At 48.0% G+C, this 16,975-nt stretch overlaps 1 protein-coding gene across 2 annotated transcripts; it reads left to right on the top strand.

Annotated features, from left to right (window-relative positions):
* Window positions 1-4,644: 4,644 nt before the first annotated feature.
* On the top strand, window positions 4,645-15,941 carry LEP (leptin). Of its 2 annotated transcripts, XM_022589533.2 has the most exons (3): window positions 4,645-4,691; window positions 13,854-14,025; window positions 15,561-15,941. In XM_022589533.2, the coding sequence occupies exons 1-3, from the start codon at window positions 4,645-4,647 to the stop codon at window positions 15,918-15,920; spliced, it is 579 nt and encodes a 192-aa protein (XP_022445241.2). In that variant the 3' UTR covers window positions 15,921-15,941. The 2 variants fall into 2 exon arrangements, with proteins under 2 accessions (XP_022445241.2, XP_022445250.2); XM_022589542.2 differs by lacking the exon at window positions 4,645-4,691 and having other exon boundaries at window positions 13,817-14,025; window positions 15,564-15,941.
* Window positions 15,942-16,975: the final 1,034 nt, after the last annotated feature.

The following is a 16,975-nucleotide window of genomic DNA, read 5'->3' as shown; positions in this document are numbered from 1 at the left end:
AAGGATTTTGCTTGGTTTTGGTTCTGGCCGTGCAACGCAGTTTGTGGGATCTTAGTTCCCTGACCATGGATTGAACCCACGGCCTCGGCAGTGAAAGCGCGGAGTCCTAACCACTGGACCAACAGGGAATTCCCACAGAAAGCATTTTTAAGTTTTACTATTTAAGAATAAAGTCAAGTGCATCGGAAGTTTGATAATACACCATAGTTGAGTGTAGCAAGCACTGTTCACTGCGTACCCAAGATCCATTTCTCCTCTCCTTCTTCCAAGCTCACAGAACCCCAACTCTTTCAGGGAAGGACACAGCTTCCCTTCGTCTACCTTGATCTACCACAGCCCCAGAGGGGAGACTTATGATCAGTCTAAATCAGTCATGGCAATCACATTCCATTTGGCCAGTGATTGGTCTAAGGATGAACCTACATCCCATTTCTGGTCAATGAGAAACAAGGGAAAATGTGACTTCTCTTCCCCAACTTGAAACAGAATTTCAAGAGGAGAAAACATTTTGCTTCTGCCCTGCCCTTCCTACTGGGCACTCATGTGACGACATGATGCCTGAAGGAGTAGCATCCATCTTGCAACCGTGAAACAATAAGCGCAAGGACACGATGGAAGAATAGAAGGTCAGAAGGAGCAGGATTCTTTTTTTCTTTCTTAACATCTTTATTGGAGTGTAATTGCTTTACAGTCGTGTGTTAGCTTCTGCTTTATAACAAAGTGAATCAGCTATACACGTACATATATCCCCACATCTCCTCCCTCTTGTGTCTCCCTCCCTCCCACCCCTCTAGGTGGTCACAAAGCACCGAGCTGATCTCCCTGTGCCATGTGGCTGCTTCCCACTAGCTAGTTATTTTACTTTTGGTAGTGTATATATGTCCATGCCACTCTCTCACTTTGTCCCAGCTTACCCTTCCCCCTCCCCGTGTCCTCAAGTCCATTCTCTAGTATGTCTGTGTCTTTATTCCTGTCCTGCCCCTAGGTTCTTCATGACCTTTTTTTTTTTTTTTTTAGATTCCATATATATGTGTTAGCATATGGTATTTGTTTTTCTCTTTCAGACTTACTTCACTCTGTATGACAGACTTTAGGCCCATCCACCTCACTAAAAATAACTTAATTTCGTGTCTGTTTATGGCTGAGTAATACTCCATTATAGATATGTGTCACATCTTCTTTATCCATTCATCTGTTGATGGACACTTAGGTTGCTTCCATGTCCTGGATATTGTAAATAGAGCTGCAATGAACATTGTGGTACATGACTCTCTTTGAATTATGGTTTTCTCAGGGTATATGCCCAGTAGTGGGATTGCTGGGTCATATGGTAATTCTATTTTTAGTTTTTTAAGGAACCTCCACACTGTTCTCCATAGTGGCTGTATCAATTTACATTCCCACCAACAGTGTAGGAGGGTCCCCTTTTCTTCACACCCTCTCCAGCATTTATTGTTTGAGAATTTTTTGATGATGGCCATTCTGACCGGTGTGAGAAGATATCACATTGTAGTTTTGAGTTGCATTTCTCTAATGATTAATGATGTTGAGCATCCTTTCATGTGTTTGTTGGCTGTCTGTATATCTTCTTTGGAGAAATGTCTATTTAGGTCTTCTACCCATTTTTGGATTGGGTTGTTTGTTTTTTTGACGTTGAGCTGCATGAGCTGCTTATAAATTTTGGAGATTAATCCTTTGTCAGTTGCTTCATTTGCAAATATTTTCTCCCATTCTGAGGGTTGTCTTTCCATCTTGTTTATGGTTTCCTTTGCTGTGCAAAAGCTTTGAAGTTTCATTAGGTCCCATTTGTTTATTTTTGTTTTTATTTCCATTTCTCTAGGAGGTGGGTCAAAAAGGACCTTGCTGTGATTTATGTCATAGAGTGTTCTGCCTGTGTTTTCCCCTAAGAGATTTATAGTGTCTGGCCTTACATTTAGGTCTTTAATCCATTTTGAGTTTATTTTTGTGTATGGTGTTAGGAAGTGTCCTAATTTCATTCTTTTACATGTAGCTGTCCAGTTTTCCCAGCACCACTTATTGAAGAGGCTGTCCTTTCTCCACTGTACATTCCTGTCTCCTTTATCTAAGATAAGGTGACAATATGTGCGTGGGTTTATCTCTCGGCTTTCTATCCAGGAGCAGGCTTCTTGATGATGTCACCGAGCTACGGCACCTGCCTTCCTCCAGGCTTCTGGTTAAAGGAGACAATGAAATGACGTTAATGCCTAAGTCACTGTTACTTGCAGCCAATTGCATATGTAAATCAGTGCAATCTCTAAGGAATGTAACTTGACAATATATTTCTGTTTTGAATGTACATGCCCTTTGATTCAACAATTCTGTTTATCAAGAAATTCTCCCACTGATATACACACACTGTGCTCAAATAAGTACATTTGAGTGAATTAATTACATTATGTATGTAACAATACGGTTGATTATGGTACACCTGTAAAATGAAACATATGCTGACTTTTAAAGGATTTGGAACACCTGTGTGTTGGTAAGAAATTGTGTTCTAGATCTATTAAGTGAAGGAAGTGAGATTAATAATGGTTGAAGTTGGTTGATGGTACACGGAGATTTGCAATGCCATTTTTCCTTGTAAATGTATTGTGGAGATTTGAAATTTTCCAAAATAAAAAAATGTAAATGCAAAGGGCAAGAACATTAGTGTGAATAATATGACATTATTTTGCATGTTTTTTTAAGGTAATAGATGTACGAAGGACAGAAAAAGAATATCCATGGAAGGACACACCATAAACTGGGAATGACAGTTACTTCTAGGGAAAAAAGGAAGACTTGGGGGAGACTGAGTTTTCATGTCTCTTTGTCCCTTTTGAATTTTTTTTAAAAAATAATATTTTATTATACAGGATTTTATTTTAAAATAAAATAATTATTAATCAACCAAATGCAAAATATAAGTAGGGGATAGATAGCTAGGCAGACAAGCAGTCCATAGCCTCTCACCGTGGTCTCAAGTGCTGCTTGATGTACAGGCAATAACTCTGGTCCCAATCTGAACTGTGACCCTAAGTAAAGGCGATGCTGGGACAACTAACCTGAGGCTGCTAAGGCCCTGCCTATAAGCTAAGTCTCTACTTAGAACCAAGTTACAAAGATGTTGGGGACAAGAAAAACTTGATTGTAGTGGGTGCTACAGTCTATATATGAAAAACAACATAAAACACCCTTTCCGTGGGATGTGAAAGATTTTCTTCAAAATGTAATTCCATTGTAGACACTTTTTTTAAAGCAGAAAAGCACAAAGAAGAGGTTATAAATTCCTGATCCCGTTCCCAGTAGTGACAACGTATATTTTGGTGTGAAAGTGTGTGTGTTGGCATGTGTGTGATCAGAAAACACATACCATTGTATAATCTGATTCTTTCCATCTCACAAAATATAATTATTTTTTCCTACATCATTAAATATTAGTTTTACAACAGAATTTTTAATGTGTGCATATTACTCTTATGTGGCTTTTCAATAATCTTACCAATTTCCTATGTTGGGCATTTAGTTGGTTTCCCACTTTTTGGTGGCAGTATAATTAGAATTCATGGTCAAGGCTAACAATCTGTGACTTCCACAAATATATAGCTCAATTTCCTCCCTCCCTCCCTTCCTCCCTCCCTCCCTCCCTCCCTCCCTCCCTTCCTTCCTTCCTTCCTTCCAAAAATATTAAGAGCAAAACAACCAGGCTCAAACAAAGCAATCATAAAAGACATTTTTTAGATATTGGGGGAAATTGAAACGCAGACTAGCTCATGATGTGAAAGAATTACTCTTGTGTGATAATCTTGTGATTAAAAGTAGAAATGCTTCCTTATTTTTCAGAGCTATATACTGAAGTATTTAAGGGTGAAACGTCATGATATTTGTAATTTGCTTTAAAATATTTTAGCCAAAAAAATTAATGAAGCAAATATCGAAAAATAATATTTGTTAGACCTAAGTTTGCGATTTTCATTTTAAAATATATGTTAGAAATTAAATACTTTGTGCAATGCACTAGGCTATCAACCGGGGGTATAGCGGTGAACAAAGGAGACCCTTGCAGTCCTGGCGGAGCACAGGAGACTTCGGGGAGCATGCTCCCGTTAGGAAGTCTCCAATGCAGCATGAGTGCTGCCTCCAGACCGTGTGAGCCTGGCTTTCCTTATTCCCTCCACACCATCATCACCGCAGGTGTGTTTTCCCAGGCCTGGCGCACGGCGGGTCGCTCTCGCTAACCCGAGGCTTCCCAGGCGCCCAGGCGCCCAGGGCCCTCGGGTGCCGCCGCCCAGCGGAGCTGGCTGCTGGGCCGCGCCGTCCGCGCACCACCGACCACTAAGGGCGCCGTCCGAGCCCACAGCCGGCTCAGAAGAACCCCTCACCGCCGCCCTGTCCCTGGCGCCCGCTCCCCTAGGCCCGCAAGGCCGATGCTGGCGCCACCTCGAGGATTTCTCACACCTGCCAGCCGCCCCCAACTTTTCAGGCGGTACCCGAGGGTGCACGCGGGGCTCCTGGCGCGGCGGAGTGCCTCCCTCGAGACCCTGCTCCCGGCAGGGCGGGGGCTGGCGCTCGGGGTGCGGCGGAGCCTGCCGGGCAGTTGCGCAAGTTGCGCTCGGGCGTCTATAAGAGGGGCGGGCAGACATGGAGCCTCAGAGGAATCGAGGAATCGCGGCGCCAGCAGCTGCGAGGTAAGAGTCGGCGCTCTCCTTTCTCCTTCTCCGCTGGTCTTTCTTGACAGGCCACCCCATCCTGAGGAAACTGAGGCGGGCGAAGGGCAGAGCGGGCGGCTTGGTTCTGGATTGTGGTAACTTTGCACAAGAGTTCTGACCGGAGGGGAGGCGGCTGGGAGCCGGGAGCGTTGGATTTGGGGCTGGGCTGCACCTATGCCCTCGGGGCGGGAATCTGAGCTCACGGAGCCAGCCAGGGCCCCAGGAGACTGCCAGAGCCGCCAGCCCTGTCGCTGAGATGCTTTGCAAATGGCCTTGAGCACACCCGCAAAGGTCAGGGTACCCCGCCGCCATGTGCAGGGGACGTGCGTTGAGTTTCTGAGGAGTGCGAGTTAGGAGGGTTTTGAGTTTCCGAGGAGAAGCCTTGCTCTGCAGGTGAGATTTCAGGCATCATTTTCCAGCAGGGTTTCTGACTTTTGAATGCGAGGGGCTGTATAAAGCCCAGGACCTAGGAAGGGACGAGGTAGTAGAGGTGGGCAGAAAAACTGTCAGGAAGAACCCAAATCTCCCAAAGAAATTATGCTGGATCTCACCATATCTGGCCTCAAAGCTGTGCGAATTGCCTTCTACGTTATGGATAAAATAGGGTTTCTCTGGGGCAACAGAACAGCAGGTCATGGGAAAGGCCTGTTACACTTTTCTCACTGTTACCATCTCTCTAGTCAAAACTGATAAAGACACACTATTGGCAGGTGAGACCTACCAGCCTCGCTTATAGCCCGCCTTCCCTCCTGGCTGCTTTAGATTTCATTGTGGATGGGTTTGCCTTTACACTCCAGTTTCTATAGCTTAAATGTGTGGCACTTGGGAAAAGTGAATTCTTAAACACAGTTCAATCGAGTGACATGGTGGCCTGGTTGTCATTTGAGGGTTTTTTGGTTTGTTTGTTTGTGTTTTCTGGGGGCTGCATTGTGCAGCATGTGGGATCTTAGTTCCCCAATCAGGGATGGAACCCGAGCCCCCTGCAGTGGAAGCATGGAGTCTTAACCACTGGACCGCCAGGGAAGTCTCCTGGTGGTCATTTGAGACTAGCAGCTTTGGACAGGATGAGAAGGTAGTCTGCAGGGGAGGCGGGGCAGAGGGCAGGGACTTGAAGACACCACCCCAGGAGCACAAGCTGGATGACTCCCCGCACTGACCTCTGTCCGCTCTCTGGTGTTTGCTCTGTAGAGCTCTGAGGCGGGCAGTGGTCAGCTGACACTGGTGGGACAGAGGGTATCCAGTCTCTTTCCCACCAGGACGGTGAACAGAATCATAGTCACTCCCACACTAACGCCCTCCTGAGCGGGAAGGCCTTGCTGATCCGTTCTCTCATGTAGGCAGGGGGAAAAGGCAAGAGAAAAACAGTGGGTGTGATTCGGTTCTTTCCTTTTCAAGCAGTTGAGGACATTGGGCTGAGGGGAACGTTTCCATGTTGGCCAAAGGAGTGTCCTTCTCTTATTTTGCACATCTTATGCCCAAAATAACTCTTCTTGGTATTTGGGGGAAATATTTTCCTCCCCCCTCCATTCCAGGAAATGGCTCCAATCGCCAAGGACAGAGCCAGGGAGATTGCAATGAATTCCGCCTGTCAGCCCCAGGCGGATGCCTCTTGTGTCTGAGTGGCTCATGCAGGGTACGGAGGTGGCCGCTTGGGAGAGCTCTCTTCACAGAACCTGGGTCATTGTCCCCGCTCTAGCCTCGATGCCACCTAGGGGAACGTGGGGGTCAGTGGGGGGCAGAGAGAGAGAAGGGCTCCAGGGAGGTGGAGTCCTTGTGGTATGTGCATCCTTCAACCACATGCATGTAATTTAAAGGAAAACCGAGCCAAATTCTCCTGCAATCCGTCAGTCAGTAGGCCCTGTTCCCACCAGCAGTAGGAGTCCAGTGGCGACAGCTCCCTTGTAGCCTGCCAGCGAGAGCCTTGAAATTCTTCTTTGTCTGCACAGCTGTCTCAGAGAAGTAGAAAGAGAGGCGGTTTCTGCTTAAAAACAACCCACCTGATGACTGGGCCCACAGGGGCCTTTGCACTTCTCCATGTGTGACGTCAAACGTGCCTTGCTTCTCAGCAGAGTGCATTTTACAGTCTTTCCTGTTCAATTTGTCAGCTCTCTGGAGCGATCGGTGTCAATGCCGATATCTCATCCATCCCCTGGAAGAGTTCATCCCCATCTGTGCACGTATTGAGTTTGTACTCTGGGGTGCTCCAGGCTGGGGGTGCCAGGGAAGAGGGGGGAAACCATAGGGAAGACTAGCCGGGCAGAGCAGAGACCTCTGAGAAGGGCAGGAGGCCCAGAGCACAGCAGGAAGAGCGAAGCTGATGAATGGGACCAAGGCAGGGAGCATCTGAGACAATAGTTAAGATGGAGCAGGACTCAGGAAGCTGAAGGGAATAGGGGCCTATGTGGTGCTAGAGGACATCTATGGGATGCAGGAAGCCGACCAAAGTCCCCAAGAAAAGGAGACCAGGATGCTGAAGCATTTTCCGTCTTCATTAAGAAAGTTTCTTAGGAATTCCTGCTGGGCAAAAGTGAATTCTAGATCGTGACTTTAAAATGGGAGCAGGTAAACCATTGTAGAGGTAGGTTAACCTTGTTAGACAATGAAGATCAGGGATGGGAAATATTTCATTCATTCATTCAACAAAAATTTAATGAGCACCTGCTCTGTGCCAGGCCCTTGGGAGATGCTGAACAAGTGGCATATCCACCACTCCTGCACCCGGCAGACATCACTAATTGATCACGGCACCTTCTCCCTCTGAGACTGGATGGAGCTTCAGATTCGTCTCCACTCAGCACTCCAAGGAACCGCTAAAAATTGATCAGAGTTGACACGGGAATTGAAACCTATTTGTTATCCCTGATGAGATCAAATCTAAGGGTAGTTTCTGATGAACGGGAAGAATATAACCCCTCGCACCCACATTCTGGCTACCAGTTAAGTATGTTAATGTGATTTCTCAACCAGCCTTCCGGTTGCAAATAAGAGAAAACCACTCATGTTAGCTCAGTGTTTTCAACTGTATATTGCAGCCAACATTTAAAAAACAGAATGGAGACTCTCAAGAGTGCATCCCCCATAGTAAAGGTGAATTTTATTTCCTGACACTTGTTTCTCTTACATGTGTGTATCTATATGTCTCCTGGATGAAAAAATATATTCAGAAAGTTGAAAGCTACTCAAGTGAGTAGTATGTGTGGAAGAGTATCTCACACTGGAGGCTAAGGACAGGGAGAACCTAGAGCCAACAAGGTCAGGAACCAGGAAGAAGGTCAAGAAAGAGTCCAGGCATTGACCATAATCCACCTCTCAGCAGCTGGATGGACCCTGGTCTCTCTTAGCTATTCCATGCATGTGATGCCAACCATGGCTACCCTTGATCTTCTGAGTCGTCATCAGAGGAAGACTGGACTCCTCGGAGCACTACTTTAAATTACCAGGAGAGACGCTAATTGACCCAATCAGGAGCTGGAGGAGAAAGGGACACGGAAAGGGAAGAGAAGAGTATTCTGGTTCTCTTGCCCACTATTGCTCATGCAAACATGGCCTCTAGGATTCGTGTGTGTGTGTGTGTGTGTGTGTGTGTGTGTGTGTGTGTGTGTGTGTGTGTGTCCTGAGCAGGGCAGATTCCCCTGAAAGGTCCCGACTATACATAGAATCAAGCCCGGGAGATTCTAGCTCTCCAGCCTCATGTACTCTACCCTTCTACCATATTGAATTCTCCCAAACCCACCATGGTTTCCCCCAACTCCACACTGTCCCCTTGGCCTGGACGGCCCTGCTTGCTCTCTTCCCCCTGGGGAACTCCTGTCCTTCAGGTCTCAGTGCAAAGCTCTCCTCACCTCCCCAGAGTCACCCCCTTTCCCCACGATCCCCCAGTTCCATGTTCTTTCTCTTGTAACCTTCACCACGTTGTGTTAAAATGAGTCGTTTAAGCTTCCATCTGTTCCACTGGATTCTGAGTAACTTGAAGGATCAGGATCCAGCCTTCTCTGTCTGTTCATCCTTTGTCCTTTCCCCATCCTCAAGTCCCTTCCAACTTGGAGTTAGGGAGAAAGGAAAGAAGGAAGGCTGAGAGGGAAGAATGCGAGGGAGCCCACAGGAAGGATTTCTACAGGGAGAGAGAGGGTGTAGACTGTCCAAAGCTTTTTCCGTAAAATTAACAGTAAACACCACATCACCTGAATTTAATTCACAGTAGCATACCAAAGGCTACTGGAGAGAGAGGTATAAAAACCTGATGGCTGGAGAAGAGAAGAAGGAAGAGAGAAGGTTGTGCCCTTACTAACCTCTGATACTTTCTACCGGGAGAAGACAGAGGAGTTTGGATAGCTCAAAGCTGGCAGCCTCCACCAGCAAAGGCCTCTGTGACCCAGAGCTCTCCCCACCTCCCCTCTGACTGCTGGAATCCAAAGGCTGTGGGCAGGCCTGCCCTGGGGCCAGCCAACCTTCTAGCCTGAATCTAGAGAAGCGCCCCCCCCGCCACCTTGGCATAGAGGCCCCCACTTCGTCAGCTGCATCCCCCAGGACAAGAGGGGAGGTGAGGGAGCTCACGTCTGGAGGCGGCCAGCTTCTTGGGGAAGGCGGAGGCAAGCTGCTCTGGGGAGAAGTGGGTGGGTGGCCTTTCCCAATTTTCATCTCTGTCCTTTTTGTCACCTGTGCTGAAAGCATTAGCCTGGGAGGGATCAGAGCTCCTCACTTCCACAGAAATAGCTTGGCCTCCCTGCACAGCCAAGGTGGCACAGCCCCACCCCTCCCTGTCCCCCCATCACACCTCCTGTGCCAGCTGAGAGCCACCATCTTCTGAGACCTCTGCTGCGGGTGCCCCTCTCCTCCACATTCACAAACCCATTCCCCCCCATTCTCAGGGCCCTTATTAAACGCCACCGCCTCCAAGATGTTTCCTTGATTCCCTAGCTGGAAATAATGCTGACAACAGCTAACATGTATTGGGATTGGCCACGTGCCAGGCACAGAGCAAGCATTCTACATACATTATCTCATTTCAGCCACAGATGGGAATTATGACTTGTTTCATCCCCACTTTACAGCTAAGAAAACTGAGTCTGCAAGAGGTTAGCAAATTTTCCCAAGGTCCTATGCTCCAACTGAAACATAGCTCAGCTTTAGAGCTCATAAGTTTACACACGACTTCCTCCCCTGAGTTATCCAAGGCATTTTATCTCTTTAAACATTATTCCTTGCATTGTAGTTAATTAGGTAAATTCTTAAACCAGTTGTTTAAGAGCACAGTTTTGCTCTTTACTTTTATTTTTAACAAATAATATATGTAAGTAGTTAACAACGCCGAATACTGTGGTGTACTACCTGGGCTTCCTGGGAGAACCACCAGTCTTCAGCCCCGACTGTCCCCACTCCTGATCCCACTTTTCTGCGACTGCATGTGTCTTTATCTCTGTCCCTGGCCCCCAGTGGGCGATCAATACATGTTAGCTGTCAACCATCAAACAGATGTTAAGTAACTAGTATGTGTCAGGTGCTGTGCTCAGTGAAGCTGTAGTTGCTGTCTTGGATTATCCCTCCCCTACCAATCCCCAAACCCTGCTCTTACCTTCCCCCCAAACCCAAAATCTCGGGCCACCGCCAGGCCCCACCCAGGTACTGACATTCAGGTGAACCAAGAAAAATTGATGTCTGCCCGTGTCTGGGTGTATAAATTAATTAGCATTAAGTTTGGCTGCACTTAGCAGAGACCCAAAATAACAGTGTCTTAACCAAGACAGAGGTTATGTCTCTCACACACTCAGTACAAGTTCAGAGGTAGGTGGTCCATGCATGTCATCTCGCCTGCAGCAAGTCCTCAGGGACCTGGCCCCCTCCAGCTCCCTACTCCAGTGTTCATACGGTAAGGCCCTCGTCCTCATGACCCAAGAAGCACCAGAATGCCAGCTGCCACAACCACAATTCAGGCATCAGGATGGAGGAAGGGATGGAAAAGGGAGGGGCAGAAGCACACAGCACAAGAACTGCCACATCGCATTTCTGCTTATATTCAGCTGGCCAGAATTTAGTCGCATCGCCACACCAGCTGGGAAATATAGAATTTATTCTGAATGGCCACACCTCTATCTAAACCTGGATGTTCTACTAATTGCGAAGAGGCAATAGGTACTGGAGACAATCACCAGCCTTTACTAAAAGGGTTAATATGTTGATATGTGTGTGTATGCATATGATGTGTTATATGTGTGAGCATGTGTGTTTCATGTTGTGTGTGCCTGTTGGCCAGGGTCTCCCCATCACTTTGATCTCAGATGGGCCTGTTACGAGTTCTCTCTGCAGCCCGCCCCCAGGGAGCTCCCCTAACCCTGGCCTCTCCTCTTAGGCAGACTTGCTCAGCAGCAGTTCCTCAATTCCACGTTTCAAGGAACTATGATTTATTTTCAGCGCCCACTGAAGCATATTATCCATGGTGATAGAGGGGGCTAGTAAAACTGTTTTTCCACTCAGGTATTAAAGGGTGGCCATTATGTGAGAGTGACTATGACCAGAGTTAATCTGGTAATAAATTCTCTTGGGAAGGAGGGTGTCATTAACACATGAATCCTAGAAAAGTTTACCACTCTATCTTGTGCTGCAGGGGGAGGACCCAGAAATACCAGGCACCCTCTTGAGATGGCCCAGGCGAGGCGATGGGCCTAATGCTAGATTCAGGGTTGGCTACAGGTAGTGCTGCCAGAGCATTCCAAGCCCTGCTGAGTAACTACACAATATTTACTCCCCCTGCCCCCAACCCTCCCCAACCCTCACACACACACACACACACACACACACACACACACACACACACACAATGGGCAGGGGCTTTACAGGTTCATTTCAATTAACCTTTGAGCCAGGTGGTGTGATTCATTCCATTTTACTGATGGGAACCGATGCTTTAGGGAATTAAATATCTTGCCCAGATACACACAGCTAATAAGGGCAGAGCCCACTGATGAAGCTTTGGGGCCTAACCACAGTGCTTCCACCTTTGCTAGGGTTTCATGGAATCACACTGAGGGGTTAGCACTATTTAACTCCATTCCTCAAACATTTGGTGGGCATGTTTACTCAGGGAATAAGGAGTTAATAGAAGCAGTATTAACTTTTTAGGAGAGAGAACAAGCACAAAAACATTTGACATGCCCCCTCCCGAATTACTTAGTATTTTTCATACATGAAGTTGATACAGGGGTACAATCTCATAGCTTCATCCTAGAATAGAGCAGGGTATTTTTTCCCGAATGCCATGGTCTCAGGAGCTGCCCTTGGTTGGTCATTGGAGTGCCTTGTAATTTGGGCTTTCCCTTAAAGCTTGGAGAAACTGGTGGGGTAGGGTAGAAAGCGCCCAGCCTTTCTTGGTGAAGCAGCTTTGGCTGTGAATCCTGGCTTTGCCGCTTACTTGTTTGACTTTGGACAAGTTAGCACGTCTTCTTGAGTCTCATTTTTCCCCTTCGGTAAAATTCAGATTAAAAAAAACAGGACTTCTCTGGTGGCACAGTGGTTGAGAATCTGCTCTGCCAATGCAGGGGACATGGGTTCGATCCCTGCTCCGGGAAGATTCCACATGCCGCGGGGCAACTAAGCCTGTGCACCACAACTACTGAAGGCCGCGCACCTAGAGCCCATGCTCCACAACAAAAGAAAGCCCGCGCACAGCGACGAAGACCCAACGCAGCCATAAAACAAATTAATTAATTTTGAAAAATACCTTTGATCAAACATTATAATATAGAAACAGACTTTTTTTTTTTTTTCCTGCACTGTGCAGCCTGCAGGATCTTTGTTCCCCAACCAGGGATTGAACCTGGGCCACCACAGTGAAAGCACCAAGTCCTAACCACTGGACCACCAGGGAATTCCCAAGACTGCTTATTTCTATTATATTGCCAGAATATGAATTATACTAAATTGCCACCTATGGACAGAAAATGTGTTACCTGTTCTTATCAAGACCCAGATGAGGCAGAACACAAAAAGCAGAGATGAACTTTTTTGCCATCTCCAGGACCTTCATGCTAACTAATTACTCTTGATCATTATTTCAGGCTTATCCACACATACTTAGCACGGATCATTGGCCACAGGCTCACATACCTTTAACCTGATTACCTTTTGCCTCATGTATCTCATTAAAACTTTGCTGCTTAATCGAGGATCTGCATGCATATTATTAATGTTAGAATCCATGGTTCCATGACTTTGAAAGTTTCAGACATTCTGGGTGAACGTGTTATATACTTTCTCCTGCCTTCATGCCTTTGCACCGGCTGTTTTCTTGGCCACTTATGCAACCAGTTTATACTCTTCCTGATCCCTCCTTGGCCTTCAATACCTAGCTCAGGTGGCACCTCTTCCAGGGAGCCCCCCTTTGTATTCCCACAATATCTTGTCCTTCTTGCAGAGCTCTTTCTTCCTGTATTGGGATGGCCTGTTTACCTGTTTATCTCTCCTATTCAGCTGTAAGCACTTTGAGAGTAGAGAACATCCGTTGTCCACTGTGGCATCCTTGGTACCCAGCACTGCATCTGACGTATTATCAGACCTTCCATAAGTGTCGGTTGGATTCAGGCTCCCAGTGGGAGAGAAAGGAAGTAATAAAGCCAGTGATAAATGCCATCAAGGAAATATCAGTGGGCTGCTGTGAGAGAGTTAATGGAGAGGACAGTACCACGATCTCTAATAATAGGGTAGTAATAGTCCTCACAACACCTTTAAAGCTCTTTCACACACGTTATCTAATTTGATCCTCATAAAAGCCTGGAGATAGGTATATTGCAGGGGATGCAGGCAGGAGTTTTTAGCGGTTATAGGATATGCCTGAAGTCATGAAGCTAGTAAATGGCTGGATTCAAACCATACCTTAAAAGCCCGTCCGTTTACTCATGCCCTGTCTTCCTGCTCTGTGGTCTACAGCACACCTCACCGTGGTTTCCTTGATGCGGCCATGCCTTTCCCCAAGGGAATGCATTTCATTACTGTATTTCTAGACAATGAATTGTCTTTGAGGAAATGATAACCACAAGCAGAAAGCAAATCTCGTTTTTATCCGCATCTGAGAATGTGGTTGGTAACGTGACCTGTGGGTGTTCTCTGAGATCCCAGCGACATGCCACGTGTGGTTCCTTCTGTTTTCAGGCCCCAGAAGCACATCCCGGGAAGAAAAATGCGTTGTGGACCCCTGTGCCGATTCCTGTGGCTTTGGCCCTATCTGTCCTACATTGAAGCTGTGCCCATCCGAAAAGTCCAGGATGACACCAAAACGCTCATCAAGACGATTGTCACCAGGATCAATGACATATCACACACGGTAGGGAGGGCCTGGGAGACGAGGTGGAACTGTGGCTGGCCCGTGGGGAAACCGGACCTCAGAGGTTGGCTGAGGCTGTGCAGCCTCGCACAAGGGTCCTGGCAGCCTGGACGCCTCCCTACCGCATGGACAGCTGCCTCTGCTCTCCTGATCTCCCCTTGCCTCCCACCTCCTCACTCCCCTTCCTCCCAGACTGGAATCCTAGTGCCCAGGACCAGAGCATAATGGTCTGGTGTTCCCTTGGCAGGTGACCAGAGCCCCAGCAGCACCCTCTCTGGGCCTCCAACACATCTCTAGAACGTTCTAATCATTAGGCATTCTTCCTGGCTGGTAGCTGAACGCTGACCCTGTGAAGCTTCTCCTCATTACTGCTGGTCCTGCCTATCAAGCCCTCTTTCACATACAACCCTCTACGTATTTGCAAACAGCTCTCAATGTCCCCTGGGTCTTTTCTCTGGGGTCCACAAGCCTATACCTTCAGCCACTTCCCAGATGAGGTCGGTGTTTAGAATTAGGAAGGCTATGTGTGAATCCTCGCCCTTCTGTTCTCTATCTGTAAAATCTTAAGCTAGTTAAGCTCCTCAATGTCTTTAAACCCTGGTTTCCTCATCTAGATAAGAGGACTACCTTAATAGTCTTCACAAGGTCGTTTCAAGATTAAATTAGATAAAGCAAGTGACCCGCCACACACACACACACACCCCTCCTGCAGAACCAGAACAGAGCATGCCCTCTTCAAAGGTTTTCAGACGTGGCTTTTGATATCCCCCTGCCTTAAAAGCCAACTTGTTCACCTGCATGGAGCAATCCAGAGACTTCCACATCTCCTGGCCTCTCTGGATTTCTAACAGTAGCCTTGGGCAGCCAGGGAGCCGTTAGGTGGCCGGAAGCAGGGACAGCTCAGAACTAGATAGCGTCTTGAGCATTTCATAGGGAAAAACGCTTAAGTCTCCTTGCTTTCAAAATAGTCATTCAACAAGCTGCACATGATAGACCCCGAGCGTCCCAACAGGTGTGGTGCAGGCAGTGAGCGCTGCGGGCAGCGGGGGAGGGGGAGAACCCCTCCTGGTAACCAGAGTTATTGGAGCGGAGGAGTGAGACGGGGGCCTTGATCCCTAAGGGGGTGAGACTTCGTGGAGAACCTGTCTGGGAGGAAGGCGTCCGCTGTGGGTGGAAGGGTTGGGGAGGGGCATGTATGGAGGACCTCAATGCCTGGGGAAGAGACTTAAGTCAGTAAGTAAGAAATAGGGAGTCATGGCTGGTTCTATAGCAGAGGCATCTGGAAGAGGAAACGGCCTGCTAAAGCTGGTCTGGAAGTGGAGGGCAGGCAGGGTGGTTTGGGAAGGGCAGGAAGACAGAAGCCCGGGAGACCAGCTTGGAGGCTTGGCAGCCACGCGGGCACAAGAAATAAGGGCCTAGGCAGGATGGTGCAGAAGGGGGAAAGGAGACACCTCCACGCTCGCGGGAAGGGCCAGGGGCTTTGCGGAGCTGACTTCTCTCCCCTGAGCTCTTGCTCTCCCCTTCCTCCTGCATAGCAGTCCGTCTCCTCCAAACAGAGGGTCACTGGTTTGGACTTCATCCCTGGGCTCACCCCTGTCCTGAGTTTGTCCAAGATGGACCAGACATTGGCGATCTACCAACAGATCCTCACCAGTCTGCCTTCCAGAAATGTGATCCAAATATCTAATGACCTGGAGAACCTCCGGGACCTTCTCCACCTGCTGGCCTCCTCCAAGAGCTGCCCCTTGCCCCAGGCCAGAGCCCTGGAGACCTTGGAGAGCCTGGGCGGCGTCCTGGAAGCCTCCCTCTACTCCACGGAGGTGGTGGCCCTGAGCAGGCTGCAGGGGTCTCTGCAGGACATGCTGCGGCAGCTGGACCTCAGCCCTGGGTGCTGAAGCCTTGAAAGCCTCTCTTCCCAAAGCTGAGGGAAGAAACCTGAGCTTCCAGGTATCTGCAGGAGAAGAGAGCCTGTGTGGACATCCTTTATGCAGGCCTGCGGGTCATTTCTCTGTCACCCCTCTAAGCCGCTCTTCTTCCAAAGGCAGAAAACTCCAAGGCAGGAAACCAGAGATATAAATACATGGTTCCATGCCCACCGGGAAGGAGGGCCCATCCAGCAAACAGTGGACTAGATCTGGGATTTTCACAGAAGTCTTCCTCCCTGTTCCATCTCCCTCTCACTGCATGCTTCACCGTGACCCGGGGTGACTTTAGACCCTTTGCACGATCAAGCAAGATTCACTCTGAAAATCCGGGGAGCATCGTGAAGGCTATAGGCACACACAGCTGGATACTCCCACGCAACACAAGTTGGAAGCATTTATTTATTTATTATGCATTTTATTCTGGATGGATTTGAAGCAAAACGCCAGCTTTTCAAGGCTCTTTGGTGTCAGCCAGGGCTCAGGATGCTGCTGGGGTGCTGTTTCCAATCCCATCAATGGGCCTGACCAAGGCAAACCCATTTTGACTGACTTGAGGGTCCTCAAGTCAGTTTTCTAGAGACTGTCTTTGTTTCTACTGTGATTGACTTTTTTTTATTTTTTTATTTTTTTTGGCTGCGTTGGGTCTTCGCTGCTGCGGGTGGGCTTTCTCTAGTTGTGGCAAGAGAGGGCTACTCTTTGTTGCCGTGCGCAGGCTTCTCATTGCGGTGGCTTCTCTTGTTGCGGAGCACAGCCTGTAGAGCACAGGCTCAGTAGATGTGGCGCACGGGCTTAGTTGCTCCGCGGCAAGTGGGATCTTCCCGGACCAGGGCTTGAACCCGTATCCTCCGCATTGGCAGGTGGATTCTTAACCACTGCACCACCAGGGAAGTCCTACTGCGACTAACTTTAAATTACAGTGTTTGCAATGGCATTGCCCTGAATGGATCTCGACGTGCCAGGTTATTTTTTAAAAGAAGAAGATGAATTTTGTCAATTGTAACATATAGCCGTGTGCAACGGGAGGT

The sequence above is a fragment of the Delphinapterus leucas genome, chromosome 9 (assembly GCF_059928025.1).
Source record: "Delphinapterus leucas isolate spDelLeu-1000000601 "Yukka" chromosome 9, BTC_Dleu_Yukka2, whole genome shotgun sequence".
Lineage (NCBI taxonomy): Eukaryota > Metazoa > Chordata > Mammalia > Artiodactyla > Monodontidae > Delphinapterus > Delphinapterus leucas.
The sequence above is the reverse complement of the archived record's forward strand: the minus strand, read 5'-3'. Positions and strand labels throughout refer to the sequence as shown.

Coding starts and splice junctions, on each gene's coding strand:
- LEP (XM_022589533.2), top strand. CDS start 4,645: ATGGAGCCTCAGAGGAATCGAGGAATCGCGGCGCCAGCAGCTGCGAG. Junction 4,692..13,853: donor GCGGCGCCAGCAGCTGCGAG/GTAAGAGTCGGC, acceptor TTCTGTTTTCAG/GCCCCAGAAGCACATCCCGG. Junction 14,026..15,560: donor TCAATGACATATCACACACG/GTAGGGAGGGCC, acceptor CCTCCTGCATAG/CAGTCCGTCTCCTCCAAACA.